Source organism: Populus nigra, chromosome 10, assembly GCF_951802175.1.
Source record: "Populus nigra chromosome 10, ddPopNigr1.1, whole genome shotgun sequence".
Taxonomy (NCBI): Eukaryota; Viridiplantae; Streptophyta; class Magnoliopsida; order Malpighiales; family Salicaceae; genus Populus; species Populus nigra.
The window spans coordinates 6,241,406-6,260,203 of record NC_084861.1 but is presented as its reverse complement, the minus strand read 5'-3'; the positions used below and the strand labels follow the sequence as shown (position 1 = coordinate 6,260,203).

Here is an 18,798-nt window from a genome sequence, read left to right as displayed (position 1 = left end):
ATGATGGAAGGTCAGACGAGAAGGCAAATCGGTAAGGGTTTGAAACTGAATTTACATTGTTTTTTCTCTTGCGAGGGAAATTACTTTGTGTGGGATTGTTGCCCAAGGAGGGGAAACCTTGACGCTATCAGTGTGGAAGATGGTGTTGGGGATACGACATATGTAAATCTTATGCGTTTGCTTGATGACCGAGATGAAATTCAGTCGTCATGAACCAGCATATCGGTGAGGATGCTGTCTGGCCTTGATGCTTTGTTGATGGCAGAACTTGGGAGTTTTATGCATCTCAACGAAGGACTGTTTAGGGTGGTGGAAGCAAAATTCAGTGACGAAGTTGAGGAAGACTTGGTCGAATGACAAGAGAAATCTGCGAAGATTTGGTGTGGCTTTGCTGCCTTGGGGGAGGCAGAATTGATGTCTTCACTGGAGACCTTGACGATGGACAGTGTAGGGTAAAGAAGACAAGAATGGATGATTGAAATGAAACTTCAATTGCGAGGGGCCAACCTAGTCAATGAGAATTTGGGCGTGCCCAAATTGCCTTGGGCGAATGCAGAATTGGAGGAGTTTCGTAACTTTGATGATGGACAGATCATGGTGATGAAAATAGAGCTCTAGGCGTGAGGATGCGCCAATAAAAAGCACACTGCATAGAATTTGGCAGCGATGGACAATGGCAGCCTTGCATAGGCTGAGGCAAATTCGGCAGGGAGAGTTGATTGTTGCACGATGGACAAGTAAGCAATATTTAAATTTTATACTTGCAGTTTTGGGGCACGCAGAATGGTTGGAGAATTAGATGTTCGTATGGGAACTCATGTGATTCTTCAAAGTGATTTTGCGTGAATGTATTTTGTGAAGAGGGATGGATACCTAGGATACGGTGATTAGTGTCCGAACTTCATGATAACATGCTTGCGAGTATGATGTGTTTGACATTTGTGGAAAACTAACGAGCCAAAACAGAATGTGTCACAGCTTGGCTTTGAGACAGGTTCACGAAGATTCGGTGGACTGAATTTGTTGTTGAATGTGAGCAAAGCAAGAGGTTTTATGGAGAGAAACATGGATGGTGACAAGGAACAGATGCAGTGCATAGGTACTTCAAAAAATATCCGACGAGGGCGTCGAGTTCTTTTGGTGGGGGTGGTTTGTAACAGTGTTAAATGTGCATGAGGTGCACACTTCGGCGGGCTGTCCAAAATAGTGCCTAAGGGTGCTGGCAGCCATGCCAACAGTGGAAAAAATTGACAGCGCAGATATGTGTAGCTGTAGGTTTGTCAAAGAAAAATCGACAGCACAGATTGTTGACGAACATGGGCTGGACGATTGATTGTCCAGGCCAAGCAGGAAAACTCGTCAGGAGGATAGGCTGACGAGAACTGGGGCTATCACGGAATTTGGCAGCGCAGACATTGGCACCCCGCACGCAGATACGAATTCAAGACATTGGCAGTCTGCATACAGATGCAAATTCGACAGCGCACAACAGTTTGTGCAAGTCGTTGGTTCGACTTGGCACGATCTAAAACTTGGATGAAGGATTGTCCAAGGCATACGAGAGACCCAACAGGAAATGCAGCTAGAACTGGCAGTTAGGGCTGCCAGGTGGGCATGCAGAATATGGGTTAATGGTAGTTATGGATATCCAAGATCATGAGATCATGGGGGCTAAACATTGGGGATGACAAGGGGTTGCTCTTAACCCACTAAGATCATGAGGGATCATGGGGAAAAACTTCCCACTACTTCCTTAAAAGTAGGAATGAGAGTTGTGCCTTGTAAATGTTTGTCTATAAATACTTGTTGCAGCTCTTGGTTGTGGGGGAGCATGCTTGGGGTATGTTTGGCATATAAGGGAATGCAAGAGCATGTAGAGCACTAGATAGAGATAGCTTGGTGTAGCATGCAATCTTTGTGCATAGCACACATACGAAATTGTGTATAGTTTCCTTTGTTTACGAGATCAATAAAGGTTGGGAAAGAGTTCCTATAAAACTTGTGTATTCTGCTTGTTTTTTAACTTGGGAAAGTGGGGAAACCTCTCGCGTGAGGGAAGCACTTAGTTACTAGACAAACACGAGTGAAATTGGTGAGGAAAGGTTGAGTCTAGTGGGGGACTAGGCTGCCGCACGAGTTTATTCGCGGAGCAAAAATTTACCCTGTAACATCTTTTTGAGTTTTCTTATACTTTCATAATACACACACATGCATGAATTTGAGAGGATAGAGATTCTTTAAATTATGTTCTTATTATAAAGATGGTCTGAAGTGAAATCTCAATAATTAATTAAAGATTATGGCTTAATAAAAAAAATTATTAGAATGATGTCTTAGCTACAAATTCTAATTAAATAGATTTAATTATGGCTTAATGAAGTCTTACAAATTCACTTAAGTTGTAGAGTACTGCGATAAATTCTTGCAACATAATAAGAAAGCTTAGCAGAAAGTAACTCGAAGGCATTGGCAGAGCATGTCCAGCCACAGCTATCTTGGAGACAGTTTATGATTCAAATGTTTCAGATAGGTGACTAAAAATAGGTTGGATGTCTTGAGAAATTTGAAAAAATCCACAGCACAATACTAATTTAATAAAGAGGTTGGGATAAAAGAAACTGAAAAGGAAGAAATTAAGTTAATTAGCTGATTAGGATAAGTAGGTTAGTTTCAAAAGGTTATCCCAGTACGATAAGAAATCAAGAATTTGTGGTCAGAATCTGGACTATATAAAGATATAACGAAAGGTTTGTCTGATTTATGTTCTCTTGTCACTTGCCGAGTCACCTGTTTAAGACTAAAATTAACATCTAGGAACTCCCTAAACATGCGGTTCTCCATTATTTCAGAGTCCAACCCTTAATTTTACCCTGTTCTCGTGTCTCTGTTATTAGCCTTAATTAATTTCTCCATCTCTTTAAATACCTGCAATTATACACTAACATAATTAAGAGCACTTGCAGCCTCTCTTGCTTTTCTGTTAAAGTTAACCTCCTGCCCGATCCTCTCTACTACTTGCAATTATCTCCTTCTCTACTTGTAAGACTATTTTGGAGATAATTTTTTGTTCTTAGAGAGGAAAAATGCCGGCTGTTGTGATCGCTAACAATGGCGACGTGCCAGAGTTTGAAGGCAGGATAACATTTAGTGTCTTCGTATGTGTGGTGATTGCGGCTTGTGGAGGCTTAATGTTTGGCTACGACATTGGAGTTTCAGGTTTACATTTGATAATGGACTTGAACCTTTTGCATTTCTTATATATTGCAATGATTAACAGTGCTGATGCTATTAAATTCTTGCAAACTTCCCTTTTGCATTTCTTATATATTGCAATGATTAACAGTGCTGATGCTATTAAATTCTTGCAAACTTCAGGTGGTGTCACAGCCATGGATGATTTCTTGAAGAAATTCTTTTATCAAGTATGGGAAAGGAAGCAACAGGCTCATGAAAATAATTACTGTAAATATGACAATAAAAAACTGCAATTGTTCACATCGTCCCTGTACATAGCGGCTCTCATAGCCAGCTTTCTCGCTTCAAAGACGTGCTCAAAGTTTGGCCGAAAGCCAACTATGCAGCTTGCATCTCTTTTCTTCATCGGTGGCGTTGCTCTAACAACATTTGCTGTAAATATTGAAATGCTGATCATTGGGAGACTTCTTCTTGGTTGTGGAGTGGGATTCGCCAATCAGGTAGTAATTAAGAACCATACCTTCGTTCACCTGCAGATAAAATATGCCATTGCGGTCTTCGATCAACAATAATTTGGTTTTCTTTTTCTTCATCCAGGCAGTACCGTTGTTTCTATCAGAGTTAGCTCCAGCAAAGATCCGTGGAGCACTTAACATTAGCTTCCAACTCTTCATTACAATCGGGATCTTGATTGCTAATATCGTCAACTATGCAGTCGGTAAGATTCATCCCTATGGATTTAGAATTTCACTTGGAATTGCTGGTGTACCTGCTCTACTGCTGTGCTTTGGTTCGCTTGCCATTTATGAGACTCCAACTAGCCTTATTGAGCGCAAGAAAGTAGAGCAAGGAAGGGCAGTGCTTAAAAAGATCAGGGGTGTAGATAATGTAGATCTTGAGTATGATTCGATCGTGCATGCTTGCGAGGTGGCTAGCCAAATTACCCAACCCTACCATGAACTCATGAAGAGAGAAAGCAGACCACCGCTAGTGATAGCCATCGTGATGCAAGTGTTCCAGCAATTCACCGGCATCAATGCCATTATGTTCTACGCGCCTGTTCTCTTTCAGACAGTCGGATTTGGGAGTGATGCTGCGTTGCTTTCTTCTGTCGTAACTGGCCTTGTCAATGTTCTGAGCACCACAGTTTCGGTAGCCCTCGTTGACAAGGTCGGTAGGAGGGCATTGCTGCTTGAAGCTTGTGTACAGATGCTTATTACCCAGGTTTGGATTTTAATTGCTCTGTCTATCTTCCTCGCTCCAATGAATCATCCTATTAACGTTAATATTTCATTGCTTTGCATCCAGTGTATCATTGGAGGTGTTCTGATGAAAGATTTGAAGACAACCGGCACCCTACCCAGTGGAGATGCATTGGTGGTGGTGATAATGGTATGCGTCTTTGTTGCTGGGTTTGCATGGTCATGGGGTCCTCTTGGTTGGTTAATTCCAAGCGAGACCTTCCCTCTTGAGACCAGAACAGCCGGGTTTTCCTTCGCAGTCAGCTCCAACATGCTTTTCACCTTTGTGATTGCACAAGCATTCTTGTCCATGCTATGCCATTTGAGAGCAGGGATTTTCTTCTTCTTTGCTGCATGGATCGTGGTAATGGGACTGTTTGCACTATTTTTGCTCCCCGAGACAAAGGGCGTTCCTGTTGACGAGATGGTTGACAGAGTCTGGAAGCAGCATTGGTTCTGGAAGAGATTCTTCAATGATGAACAAGTGGTGGAAAAAGGAGCAATTGAGATGATCCACCCACATTTGACCTAAACTACAGAGCTGTACAGATGGGAATTCGAGGCTTGCGTCATATATTAAGAATCTTCTTTCGTCTACTTGGAATCTTCATTTATTTCACCATTAATTGAATTCTGCAATAAACGATAATCAATGTTTGAGAATGAATTGAATTCAGTTTTGCAAGCGTGGAGTGTTGCTGTTTATAGATTTGTTTGTTACGTCTATATTATATACATGGTATATATTTTTTAATGCTCTACATACAAGCTAGGTAAAAGATTAATTTGGTGCTCAATTTTACAATTAATTAGGAATCTCATAAAAAAAAATGTTCTTAATCCTGTAACAAAAAAAAACAAATACTAGAAAAACAATCATCAAGGTAATTAGTATTAAAATATGTTTTTTTAGTTAATTTTTTATTCATTTTCTTCTGGTTAAAGTGACGTTAAAATATCTCCAAGATTGCTTCCAGTTCTTATGTATCACCGTACCATGTCGTTCTTTAATTGCTATTGTTTAAGATTGCCTATATAACACTTCTGTGAACTGAAATTTTGGAATGAAGGTTAATTCTCTTATCCTAGGTGAGGGTAAAATTGAAAGGTAATGGTAGCCGTGTTTTTCAGCTCAAATCAATTAGGCGTTATGCTTATAGATCTAAAACAATGTACATGGTGCTTTTGCATCGATGATCTGATGGAGTGACAGCCATGGATAACTTTGTGATCGAATTCTTTTCTGCTGTTCATGAAAGAAAGCTTCGCGCCAAGGAAAACAATCACTGCAAGTATGACGATCAATATCTTCAGCTTTTTACATCTTCACTCTACCTTGCTGCCTTTGTTTCCAGCTTTGGTGCATCAAAGCCATGCCCAAAAGTTGGACATTTGAGCAAACTTTTGTTACTGAATTCTTTTTTAGTTGATAAAAACTTTCTTAGAATATTGTGATGCAGCTTCATTTTAAATTGCTACCGCATTGGGTAGATTAACGAGTACCTTTTGCACAGTACTGAAAAACTTTGTAGGCAGTTCCTCTATTTTTTTCGGAAATAGCGCCAGTCCAGCGTCGGGGCTGTGAACATTATCTTCCAATTCTTTGTAGCAGTAGGGATATTCTTTGCAAATCTAGTCAGCTATGGAACTTCAAAGATGCATCCAAATGGATGGAGTACATTCCTTTTGTCCTGTTTATAGGATCCAGAGTCATCACTGAAACACCAACAAGCCTAATTGAATGCGGAAATGAAACTGCCGGGAAAAGCACGCTCAGGAAGATTAGAGGAGTCGACCATGTTAATGCTGAGTTCGAGCAATTTAAAGCTGCCAGTGAGATAGCCAGGCAAGTCAGGCATCCATACAAGAAAACCATGAAGTGCTCTAGCATGCCCACGCTAGTTATAGGCATCCAGTTGCAAATCTTTCATCAGCTTAAAGGAATCGATGCTGTAATGTTTTACGCACTTGGATTCAAAAACGATGCTTCACTTTTGTCAGCTGTGATCACTGGAATTGTAAATGTGCAAGCACATTGGTCTCAATCTTTGCTGCGGATAAGGTCGCGAGGAGGATTTTGCTTCTTCAAGCCTGCGTGCAGATGTTCATAAGCCAGGTGAGCATCCATTTCTGTTTGCCTTTGATTTCATTACCAAATCTCCTAGAGTACACTTGTATTACGTATTTGGCAGACTATCTGTTTTTCTGAACGAAAAGTTTTTGTAATGCAGACTGCAGTTGGAGCAATTTTACTAGCTTTGATGACTACCAGCACTCTTACCAAAGTACAAGCAGCCATTGTTGTCGTGCATGTGTGTTCGTTTGTAATGTCCTTTGCATGGTCCTGGGGTCCTCTTGGCTGGTTGATGCCAAGTGAAACATTTCCTCTAGAGACAAGAACTGCTGGGTTTGCTTCTGCAGTTAGCTCAAACATGCTCTTTGCTTTCCTTATAACTCAGGCATTCTTATCAATGTTGTGTAATATGCGCGCCTTTGTATTTTTCATCTTTGCTGGCTGGATTCTCAAAATGGAATTTTTTGTGTTTTTCCTGTTACAGGAGACAAAGAATGTGCCTATAGATCCATGGTTGAAAGAGTTTGAAAGCAGCATCGGTTCTGGAAAAGACTCCTGGATTAATGGTTATCATAATTGAGTGAAAGAGGATCGAGGTTCATGTAACCAAAAGGATCAAACAAGTTGTTCGTGTTCTGATTACCTGTTTGGATTTGGAAGCTTGAAGGTGACTCTTGGAAATAGGCATCTTGATTTCATGCTTCCACTAAAGACCAAGTTCATTTTATTGAATTAACGATGGGTTTTTTTATATGATTTTGGGAGGGCAAATGATTTGTATTGGATGATGTTCTTTCTCATTTGTAATTTCAGTATGTATGGTACTTGAGTTTCAGAATTTGCAGCTTACTTTCTTGAAATCCAGAAATACAACCCTGAAATTACAATTGTCTCATGCCTAGCTATCTGCTAATATATGTGTCAGCGAGAATGCGACTTATGCCGACGGTAGCTTGCTTATTGAAATTAAACTTGAGTGACAAAAGAATAGGTGCCTTAAAGCAATACATACTTTTAACAGAAGGTGCACACATCTCTATACACGAGATCAAAACTCACGGTGTATTTTATCAACTGCTTATAGGGTCTATTATATAAACGAATCCCTATACCGGGTCCGATGTTCAATCAAAACAATTGATCGAAGATGCTAATAAAATGATTATAGATCACTTCTTCGACAACATTGATCTGTATAACATCTATCATCACCCCAAAGTTTCAGAACAACAAAGCCTCAAAATTGAGCAAAAGTGATCAAAAACGTTGCCAAAACAGCCATTGCCAAACCAATGTTTCCAGAAGGACTTTTCAAAGCCTTCAATGGCATGGCATTACTTGGGGCCGGCCCGGGTGCTTTGGCAGAAGGAACTGGTGGAGAGGACTCTGAAGAAGAAACGGACGAAGTTGGTGCCATTTCATTGCTTTGTAGTACATTAATGTCAACCTTCTGTCCAGCTTGGCAATGGCCAGGGACACCACAGAAAAAGAAGTGGTGACCACGAGTCTTGATAGTGATCGAATCATTGCCGGTGGTGTAGGTTGCCAGAGGGGCAGAGGTATTGCATGCTTTGTACATTGCATGTGTAACTCGCATCACATTGTGAAATTGAGCATTGTATTCGAAAACTGATACACCCATTGACAGTCAATATATAAGTGAACATATAGTTTTAGATAGATCAATAATTAGGACATGAATGTATAAATCCTGAGCCAAAAAGCTAGGCAAATGTACTATTGTATATAGAAGAATAACCAGAACACCTAGGATCTATTGCATTGGTAGGTATTGTATATGGCCGATTAGCTATATGAATAAAAAAATACGCCTTCTCTGGGGTAATTAAATGCATCCTCGGTTTGCTTCAAAGATTAATCATGTCCATTCCATTCTTATCCGCAAGACAATCACTTGCCTTTCAATTTGTACTTGAAAACAAAACAAAAGAAATCAGGTAAATAGATTAAATCACGCCTTCCATCATGTACCTAAACCAAGCAAAGTCAAGAAAAAGACAGCAACTAAAAAGCTTTTGGAATTTTGGCTTTTTAGTCCCCACTTTAACCAGAACAAGAAACTTGTTATTTTCCTTTTCGTTTCCACGAATTGTATGAATGGATGTGATGTTTTACTCACATCCCACCTCTCATGAAATGTCTCAGAAGAAAGATACCCATACAGACATTATCATGCCAATGCACAGGATAAAGGGACACCCATGTAATGGAATATAGGGGAATGTAGCGTGTTGAGCGTGTTTTTTTCCATGTACAAGTGAGAAACATCAATTCATCATCCTTGAAGCATGCTAGAACCGGAGGATCAGAGTTGATTTGGTGGGGGCAACATGTAATGTCCATTCATGCTGCATTTCATGGCCCACCAGTGTCATCATGAAATCTTAACAAGTGTATTTGGTGCTAAAATTGCTCAAAACACTTGGCGGATTACAGGTCACCCACGTATGGGGTGACTGCATATTATACGTGTCATATAACGCTTCTTATACCATAAAGGCCAGTTTCCATGCACAGTGGCTAGCCACAGGAACAGCCAGCTGGGAATTTAAGCAACATTGATGAAGATCAAACACCAAAAAATTGAAGCCAAAACAAACAGCCAAATAAACTGTGAGTGAGAGGTAATAGACAGGAAAACTCGCTGCTGCTAGTCCTGATATTCAGTATGCTAACCCCACCTAATTAGAATGAGAGAGCAAAGTTCGAGATAAAGATTTGTAAAGCAATAGCAGTATTGGAATTGCAAAACAGTAGTGAAACTTATCCATGAATAATAAGCAGATCTTGAAATTATTTTGGAGCACAACGTTAACTGGAACTGAAATTATTTTAGCTCATAAAATTATGGTTTATATGGAAAATGAGAACTCACAGAATGAAATATATAGTCAGAAAGGAAAACCCAGAGCAACCATAAAAACCGTAAGATTAATCAGGTAAAGATTGTAAAGAGGGTAATAAACTTACGGATAATATCATGAACTTGGAAGGTCTTGGTAGCAGACCATTTTTTGTAGTCAAAGTTGCCAATTGTGGTCCAACCAGCAGAATCCCCAACCTTGTACACAGCTGCATGGATCAACTCCATCGCTAGTGTGATTGACATCAGCAGAGCCAGGACTCTCTTCACCAAAGCCATGGCTGCAAAACTGTGATAATTAAGACGCTTGATGGGTTTCTTTGCTTGGATTGAGGTACGAGAACTGGAGAGGCATCTTTCCCTCTAGGCGTTTATAAATCTTTTGGGCTTGCAAGGGTTCCTCGTCTATTTTGATGGTGAATTCTAAGAAAATGAGACTTTGGTCCCTCATCTATTTTGATATATGCAACTGAGGACCTAATTTAATGTAAAGTGACAGCGGTGGTACAAACTAAGAGGAAAGAGGAGTTATATTGGTACGATTCTTAATTTTATTTATCTTCGGAATTTTTAAATGCAAGAAGTATAGGTTATAAGGTATGTCTAGACGTAAAATACTTTATTATAAGCAGTTTAAAAGGAAAAAGAAATAGGTTTGTATTTTAATTGATTTCAAGATTATTTACTGATTTTTTTTTTTATTATAAGGACAACATTTGAAAGAAAATATACTTGCATGTGAAAAAATCTCGACCGGATATGTTAAAGGTAAGCTATCAAGAATATATGTAGATGTGGTGTTTATTTAAATTACTCTTCTAACATGTGTTTTGAGGAAACATATTACATGATATAATTAGAAGTTTTAATTGATTTATTTATTTCCATAATTAAGTAAAATCTTACCCTGTAATTCGATATTGGTGATCATATATATTATTAGAAACCCTCAAGTGAGTTTTATAAGGAAAATATTTGAGATATACTTGGTCAGTAAATATTATAGTTTCTCCACCCCCAGCATGTCCAGTAAAATATATTAATGGAAGGACGAGGAGGAAATAATATTTTTTTTATTTTTTAAAAATTATTTTTGATATTAGCGCATCAAAATAATCTAAAAATACCCAAAAAAATATTAATTGAAGCAAAGAAAAAAATAAAAAAAATTAATTTTTTTTTAACTTTTAAAATGTAAAAACAAAATAAAACTGGAAAAATGACCAGTATTTTAATTTAATTGAGAACCAATCATTGGCAATTTGGTAGATGCTCACTCATCCATGTCGTTTGCCGCATGGGGCTGGCGACTTGGAAGGGAAGAATGCTGTGGCGTTGGTGAGCAGTGGAATGCCAGGTGGCTAGAGAAATTAGAGCACCTCTTTTTATTATTGGACTGGTCAGGGCATAATTACAATCGAGCCCACCGTAATTATTTCCTTTCCGGTTGCTTTCTTGGTACACGGGAAAAGTAGAGAGTCTTGCAACCTACGCTACGCTATTGCACTTTACTCATATTTCTCTGTCCAACTTTTCCTGTTCCGACCACAAATTTTTTAACACATTTCTTAAAAGACTCCCGTTTCAAGTTTGAAGTCTTTCTTCGAGATAGAAATAATATAACTTCGGTACTGTATCGAGATTTATTATTTTCAGGCTCTCTCTAGACACAGCTGGTAGTTAAAATAAATATTTATAAAAATCCAACAATTTGAATTCTTGAGTTAAAAAATACATTTTTAATTAAATTTATTTATTTATTTATGAATTGCTTTTTCGTTTTGACATAAATATTGTTTTAATCAGCAGTGTGATTTCTTTAATGAAAAATTAAAACAATTAAACTAAATATTTGTAAGAATTTAAATTATTTAAATCTAAAAAATAAATAAAGTATTCATTTAAAAAAACTTCAATTCGTATTTTTTATATTTTTAAGAAATCATGTTTTTTTTATTAGAAGCATGGTTTTATAAATAAAAAATATATCATGATATGAAAAGCAAGTTTTAATTAAAAAAATGTATTTATGATTATATAAAAAAATAATTGATTTGAAAAAAATATATAAAAATTTTAACAAACAAAACAAATATTTTACTTTGGTTGAATATTCATAGACAGTTCTTTTAAAATAATTATATATAATTATTCATGAAATAATTATTAATATTACCATAAATATATTGTAATCTTGTTTGAAAATTATGGTATAACCAAAATTCTTATCTCTTCTCTTAATATCTAGAAATTAAAATATAAGAAAAATAAGATTTTATGATTAGAATGCAAACAACTAAATCTCTATGGAGCAAATACTATAAAAATAAGAAATATAAGAGCTAGAGCTAGTTTTCTAACTATGAATATTTAAAAAAGAAAACATTGTGAATGCAGTGCAATTCATGGTATTTTCTTTCTACGTGTGAATACTCACATCTTTTAGTTTATTAGTAATTTAGATTTGAATATGGAACAAATCATTTTTTATTATAATTTAGAAAGATAATAATAAATTTATGGGTAAACAATATAAAATAATATGAAATTTATACTCTGATTTAATAAAGAATCGTCCATATATAAAAGAATATCATTTACATACCCACACACTATTTCTCTTGATCATAATTATTGGTAGAGTGAATTCAGAACAGAATTTCAAAAACTCTTAGCTAATAACCATTAATCCAAAACTCTATGCAACGAAGAAGAAAATGGAACCGCGCGGGAGCCGAAGGCATTTCACATTATACACTTGTGTCAGAGAGGCTATGAAGAAAATGAAGACAGAGCTTTTCTCTATGGGCATTTTATCAAAAGTTCAATGAATCGTTCTTGTTTCTATTTCTTTTTCTCGCTAATTAATTAGTATCATTGTGTGTTTTAATGCCCGCCGATGTATAGAACGACTAATCAAGCCTCATAATTTTGCACCGTTGATTAAACAAATTTACGCGGGATCGCTGTTGGAATACTCGATTTTAGTAGATATGGTGTCGAAGACTTTGGTTGGTGGAGGTGTTGAGAGTAAGGAGAAGAAGAAGCGTTCGATCAAGTAGATCCAATACGACCCCATACCCCATATATATATATATATATATATATATATATATATATATATATATGATGTATTGCGTAAATTAAGCTTTAAGAGAACCCTTTACGCTTTTATTGCCCTTCTATACATTTCTTGAGCTTTGCTCTATCAACTGATATTTGTAGGTGGATCTACAAATGGTTTTTATTTACATTTTAAAAATATTTTTAAAAATTTTTATTTTTATTTTTATTTTTATTTTATTTTTATTTTATTTTACATTTTAAATTAATATTTTTATTGTTTCATGTCATTTTAATATGTTGATGTGAAGAATAATTTTTTAAAAATAAAAATATATTATTTTAAAATATTTTTAAATAAAAAAATATTTTTAAAAATAATTATTACCATTCTTTTAAATAATATTTTAATAATAAATAAATAGAAACATCCAGCAGACGAGCACCAAGCCCGGTAGTGAGATGAGACGTCTCTTTCAGTGTTTGGCAGTGTGATTGTAGGTGTTTTTCAAATAATTTTTCGTGCTAAAATATATGTCAATAATGTTTTTTTATTTTTTAAAAATTATTTTTGATATCAGTACACCAAAACGATCCAAAACATATAAACCATATTATATTTTAACAAAAAAAAAATCAAATTTATTAAAAATACAGATTAAATTGCATTCCCAAACACTACCGAAATCATTGGATGCACTGAGATTCGGGCTAACGAATACATTGGTCGCCTTTTGATAATGCAGTATATTGACCTCTTAAATCTCTTATTAAAGAAAAGGTTCAGGTAGGCTGGCTAGTTTAGTTTACAAGCAAAGAGCCCAGTGTCAAAAGATTGGGCTTCGAACCAAAATGGATCCTTCTTCGAGTGGGTGCGGGGAAGAGTGGCGAGAAACCCGGCCCCGATGCCTGAATCCTCATGTTGCCACTAGCCAGGATGTTGTCTATATATTCGACGACGATAAGATGGTATTAAAGCCTAGTAACCAGTGATTATTGAAGGAAATTGCCAAAGAATGCATTTAGGCAAATAATAAGACATCCACCGATGTAAAAGTTCCGCCAAAGGACAACAAGAAAAACAACATTGCGAAACAGTAAAAGGATGCAACTTTAAATTAATTTTTTTTATTATTAATACAGGTATCTAAGTCAACTTGCGTGCATCTCAACTAATCTTAAAGGTTCTAAAGTTAATGATCATGTAAGTTTTTAATAATTCTGAAATTTATAAAATTTAAATTGATGACCAATAAAAAATAAATCTAAAATTTAATTAATTAAACTAAACCCTTTTAAGTTTTAAATTTTTAAACAGGAGGATGCTTGTTATATGCCAGTAAAGGATTTTCTTCTAGGCAAACAATATCGTGACAAGAATCAATGCCACCTGCTGTGAATTTATTTACAATCAGAAAGGAAATTCCGATTTTAAGTAAAAGATTTTATTCCCTTTCTAGTATTTCGGTTTCGTATCGCAATGTTCTTAAAACCCCTCAAACTGGGAGGCAGGATCAAGTCCATTAGTGTGCCCATTTTTCAGTGAGTGGGTCACCTTTAGTTCCAGTTGCTGGTACCTCCTCGTTGTCGTCTATAAATCTCTTCCAGAACCAATGTTTCTTCCACACCGTGTCCGTCATCTCTTCAATAGGTATGTTCTTTGTCTCCGGCAGTAGAAATACCACAAATATTGACATGATAAACACCCAGCCAGAGAAGAACAAGAAGATGCCGAACTTCAAAGTACAGAGCATGGAGAGAAAGGCCTGTGCCATAACAAAAGTGAAGATCAAGTTGACACATACAGTGACGCTTTGACCAGCTGATCGTGTCTCCAATGGAAAAGTTTCGCTGGGGATTAGCCATCCAAGAGGTCCCCAAGACCATGCAAAGGCTGAAACAAATGTGCACACCATAACTACTACTAGAATTCCATAACCACGATGAAGGTCATTAGAGTCGTCTGTAACCTTAACTCCCAGTATTATTGCTATTACCACTTGAGAGAAGAACATTTGGACACCAGCTTCCAGTAGAAGCATCCTGCGACCAACTTTGTCCACTGAGTAGATGGATACACAGGTGGAAAGAACGTTGACAGCCCCAATTATAACAGCTGAATAAAGGGCAGCATCACTGCCAAATCCCACTGTGTCAAATAGGACCGGTGCATAAAACATGATTGCATTAATTCCTGTGAATTGCTGGAAGATCTGTTGCAACCAATGAATTATGATCATCAGACCAAATCTTTGGAATACAAGGTATTATACGGATAACCAAACTAATGAAAACTATAAGGTATGATTGAAACTGAAACATGTTAATTAATTTGTTGGGTTAATTAGGGCCTCCTTATTATGCTTGGCAAGTGTCATAGTGAAATCATATTGATACAAGTTACAGTCTAAATGCAATTTAAATTTAATCCAAGAGATTGAAGATGTCAATTACAGTTCCTATTCATTTAAAGTACTGACCTGCAAAGCTATTGTTATAGATAGTTGGGGCCAATTCCTCCTCTTGAGGAGATTTCTGAAAGGATGCTTTACTTCTTTTGCCATTCGGCTTGCTTCAACGAGCTCCAAGAACTCTGGTTCAATATTATCTGTACCACGAATCTTTCTAAGTACAGATTTTCCTTCATCTAGCCGACCACGCTCAATGAGGCTGTTAGGGGTTTCTAACACCAGGAGAGCCCCTCCGGTTAAAAGAACTGCCGGAATACCAGCCAGGCCCAGTGAGAGTCTCCAACCCCATCCTCCTTTAATTCTGTTTACATGAGGCACACCGCAAATATAATTACCAAATTAAGAATTGGCAGCAAAAGTAAAAATATATCCTTAATCTGGAATCTTCCTAATTTCATGTGGCTTGTGACGTCTATAGAAAATGGCACTAGACCATCACTATAGGAGAGCGCATCTGATTGCACAAATGACAAATATGTCGACTGTCATGGACAAAAAGAAATTGAAATAGGGGAAAAAACAATCGGATATGGACAATTGAAATTTATTTCCTCAAACTGTCGAGCAAAGATTTCTTTTCTTTTAATTGTTATACTTAAAGCCAAACCACTCCCGTACTGGTATTCATCCGACAAGAATTTTTCTTCTCTTGTTGGTAGACAACGAAGCTGCTGATCTCAAGTATTTCAAACTCAATCCTTAACCTAGGTGTTCAACAGTGAAGCAGTGAGCATTTGATATTTGTGCAAAGGAGAAGAGCCCATGCTTCTTTTAGTAAATTCGAACGAAAAAAATTCCCGAGTTCTAATTCCATCAATTCCTGCCAAGTGATCATCTGTCCAGGCCACAAGAAGTTTGACACCAATATGATGACAGAAGATGTTATAATATTGCAACGGTAACTAATTCTACAATCTACTTCCTCTATGTTTCTCCTTCTGATTATTTCTGGAATAAGTAAGGTTTCAGGAAGAGAAGACTTACTTTGCAGTCCCATAATTGACAAGGTTGGCAAAGAGAATGCCAACGGTCACGTTGAGCTGGAAAAGTATGTTTAATCCTCCACGAATTCTTGTGGGTGCTATCTCAGATAAAAATAGGGGCACAGCCTGTCATGTATTGAAATTGAGATCATCAGTATAATTAACAGAAGACTATTTTCCATTTCTTGACAAGAAATTAAAACGCCTCTGTGCATGACGGCCCAATTGACGTGCATCGCAACATAATAAGATTCTCACCACCACCTCAATGTATTAGACAGAAATACATAATTAACAGTCAAAGAAGCATTCGAATCTCAAATTAATGACAAATTGAACTGATTGATCAAAACAAGTTTCAACAATCTTTGGCTGTTAAAACAGCTGGCATATTAATATAAAATTTAAGTTGGTTGCATTTGAATTTGGAGGAAAAAAATGTTCAAATTATTGAGCTGGAATATTGTATTAGACAATCAAAGTATTTAAAAAAAACCCTACCCTCCATCTATTTAAATCTTAATTTAGGACAGCTCTTAAGGTTTTCCACACAAGCAGTTGAATTTAAGGTCCAAGGATAAGGTAAATAATTCAAAGATATACATCAATTAGGCTACACAACTAGAAGTTGGAAACAAAGCGTCTACAGCCTTCAGCCCTTCACAATCAAGTTATTCAATAGGAAAAAAAAAAGTACTTTTCGAAGAAAATCTTTCTTTAGGCAAGAGGGAAGGCACTATGAAACTCGCTGTTTCTGGACATAAAGCTAACCATTCTTGTCGTATGACACTTTTTATGATCAGGCCAAGAAAAAGAGAGAAAAGATATCAATCACGTGTAAGAGCATCAAATGGCTAGAATGTAAACTTGGCACGCGATCGGAGAGAAACTAATTGGTGTTTTTATCATGGAAATGCAATTTAATTACATTTCTAATATATAGCAATGGATTAACCAACAAATTTGAAAAGGAAATGATGTCCGCAAGACATCAGGATATTGCTAGGTCCTCCTCGATCGTCTGCTTAATTAACTATCTTGTCTATATGCCTCCTCAGAAACTACCCTCAGCCCACTTGATAACCAATTCTCACATTCTACTCTTGATTCCTAAATATGTGAGAAGCGACGGTTTAAATGTAGTGTGTTTTTTTTTTTCAATTTAAGCCAGCTAGATGTCCAGGATTCTTTGACTTATCAAATAGAAACATATGGTCTGAGGTCATAATTAAGTTTTAAATGCAACAAATTATAAACCTTAGAAAATGAGGTGGTAGCGCAGTTGATATATACACACACACGAACCTGGTTAGCAAAACCAACTCCACAGCCAAGAAAAATCCTTCCAATAATGAGCATGGCAAGGTCTTGAGCAGCAGCATTTAGCACCACACCAAGTATAAAGAAAAAGCCAGCAATCAACATGGTTGGCTTCCTGCCTAGCCTTCTAGTAGTCCAAGATGCAAAGAAAGTTGCTATCAAGCCAGCCAAGTAGAGTGATGATGTGAACAATTGCAAGTTCTGATTATCGTACTTGCAATAATTGCTATTGAGATGGGGATCCTGGGTTTTCCCATAAACTTCTGGGAAGAACTTTTCCAAGAAATCAGGCATTGATGTAACACCACCTACAACATCATCATCATCAACATGTATTAATTACGCATCCATAAATTAATAACATCATCCAGTTCTTTCATCAAGTTAAACAACCAAGTAGCCTAAAGTTTCAGCGGAAACAAAAAAAGGAAAAAAGGAGCCTAGAAGGAATTTTTAAAAACAGCAAAATATAACGGGTGGAAAATTAATTTTAAGAGGAAGTGATGGTGATGTGGGCCCGGGTAGATTCTTTATATTTCTATTTTATATTTTTGTGTGTGTAAATCGAGGCTTAAAGCCCATCTATATATTTCTAGTGGTAAACAACCAAACGGTTCTCTCTCAGCTGGCAAAACTTTAACGAACGAACGAACGAACTCCTCGTGCATGTCACTGTATTTCTTAAACTACCCGTGTTCTATAACAAATAACGGGGGTATTATAGTAATTTTGAAGGCAACAGAACCTTCCCGTCTGTTTGGCGGGAGGTGCTCTTTGCGGAGATCTGCACGCACTCTAAGCATAAAGTTCTCGGTTAATTTTATGATATACACACAGTTTTTGCCTTCAAATCTTTAGCTTGTAAAGGAGATAGTTTTTTTTCAGAGAAAAAAAAAGGAACTGACTTAAGTTCAAGTTTTACAAAGGATGTTGCTAAGAAACTTCAAAGAGTAATGAAAACGAAATGAACAGTTAGAGAGGGCCAATGATTAATAACCTGAAACACCAACGTCATAGCCAAACATGAGACCACCAGTAGCAGCCATTATGCAAGAAAGGATGACAATCGGCGTTATCTTGGCCTCAAACTTCACTCCCCCGGCCGTCGCCGTCGCAAATCCTCCGGCAGGCATTTTAACAAATAACAAAGTAAACTCAAAAGGAAAGTACTATCTTCTCTCTAAAGAAAAAAAGAACGAGAGAGAGGATAGCCGAAGAGGAGGGGACTAGTTTCTTTTCTGTTGTGCGCAAATACTTATGAAATGGATTGTTCTGATACAGCGCCTCGTTAATGAGTTCTTATAGACGCGCGAGAGGGAGCGAGCAAAAACAAAATGGATTATGTGTGGTGGGGGCACCCACGTTCTGATGTTTCCACGTGGTTTGTTGGTTTAGATCGTTTTTATAATTAGTGTGTGTATGGCCCGGAGGTTTGTTGGTTTTTTTTAAAAGGTTAAAGTATAAATTATATTTTCAAAAATTAAAAATATATGATTTTTGTGTGGTTCTAAAAAAAAAAAAACCAAAGTCTCCTCCAAACCAGACACTCTATCTTCCACGGCTGGCT

The 18,798-nt window shown here is 36.9% G+C and overlaps 3 protein-coding genes and 1 pseudogene across 3 annotated transcripts; 2 read left to right on the top strand and 2 right to left on the bottom strand.

Moving 5' to 3' along the window:
- Nucleotides 1-2,825: 2,825 nt before the first annotated feature.
- On the top strand, nt 2,826-5,151 carry LOC133704250 (sugar transport protein 8-like). The gene is made up of 4 exons (XM_062129028.1): nt 2,826-3,216; nt 3,376-3,695; nt 3,793-4,419; nt 4,504-5,151. Exons 1-4 carry the CDS (start codon nt 3,084-3,086, stop codon nt 4,966-4,968), a joined length of 1,545 nt encoding a protein of 514 aa, XP_061985012.1. The 5' UTR covers nt 2,826-3,083; the 3' UTR covers nt 4,969-5,151.
- A 349-nt stretch (nt 5,152-5,500) lies between these two features.
- Nucleotides 5,501-7,074, top strand: LOC133705240 (sugar transport protein 8-like; annotated as a pseudogene).
- Nucleotides 7,075-7,447: 373 nt separating this feature from the next.
- On the bottom strand, nt 7,448-9,776 carry LOC133704756 (mavicyanin-like). Its single transcript, XM_062129718.1, has 2 exons — nt 9,502-9,776; nt 7,448-8,139 (listed from the first exon to the last, which is right to left on the bottom strand). The coding sequence occupies exons 1-2, from the start codon at nt 9,671-9,673 to the stop codon at nt 7,748-7,750; spliced, it is 564 nt and encodes a 187-aa protein (XP_061985702.1). The 5' UTR covers nt 9,674-9,776; the 3' UTR covers nt 7,448-7,747.
- Nucleotides 9,777-13,783: 4,007 nt separating this feature from the next.
- On the bottom strand, nt 13,784-18,512 carry LOC133705694 (sugar transport protein 13-like). The gene is made up of 5 exons (XM_062131042.1): nt 18,229-18,512; nt 17,217-17,539; nt 15,913-16,037; nt 14,938-15,229; nt 13,784-14,670 (listed from the first exon to the last, which is right to left on the bottom strand). Exons 1-5 carry the CDS (start codon nt 18,362-18,364, stop codon nt 13,981-13,983), a joined length of 1,566 nt encoding a protein of 521 aa, XP_061987026.1. The 5' UTR covers nt 18,365-18,512; the 3' UTR covers nt 13,784-13,980.
- Nucleotides 18,513-18,798: the final 286 nt, after the last annotated feature.

What these genes read in the sequence shown, in the direction of transcription:
- LOC133704756 (XM_062129718.1), bottom strand. Translation starts at nt 9,673, where the DNA reads ATGGCTTTGGTGAAGAGAGTCCTGGCTCTGCTGATGTCAATCACACTA. An exon ending in CCAAGTTCATGATATTATCC is followed by an intron (nt 8,140 to 9,501) that starts GTAAGTTTATTA and finishes TGGGTGTATCAG; the next exon opens with TTTTCGAATACAATGCTCAA.
- LOC133705694 (XM_062131042.1), bottom strand. Translation starts at nt 18,364, where the DNA reads ATGCCTGCCGGAGGATTTGCGACGGCGACGGCCGGGGGAGTGAAGTTT. An exon ending in CTATGACGTTGGTGTTTCAG is followed by an intron (nt 17,540 to 18,228) that starts GTTATTAATCAT and finishes ATGATGTTGTAG; the next exon opens with GTGGTGTTACATCAATGCCT. An exon ending in CTATAACAATAGCTTTGCAG is followed by an intron (nt 14,671 to 14,937) that starts GTCAGTACTTTA and finishes TGGTTGCAACAG; the next exon opens with ATCTTCCAGCAATTCACAGG.
- LOC133704250 (XM_062129028.1), top strand. Translation starts at nt 3,084, where the DNA reads ATGCCGGCTGTTGTGATCGCTAACAATGGCGACGTGCCAGAGTTTGAA. An exon ending in CTACGACATTGGAGTTTCAG is followed by an intron (nt 3,217 to 3,375) that starts GTTTACATTTGA and finishes TGCAAACTTCAG; the next exon opens with GTGGTGTCACAGCCATGGAT. An exon ending in TACAGATGCTTATTACCCAG is followed by an intron (nt 4,420 to 4,503) that starts GTTTGGATTTTA and finishes CTTTGCATCCAG; the next exon opens with TGTATCATTGGAGGTGTTCT.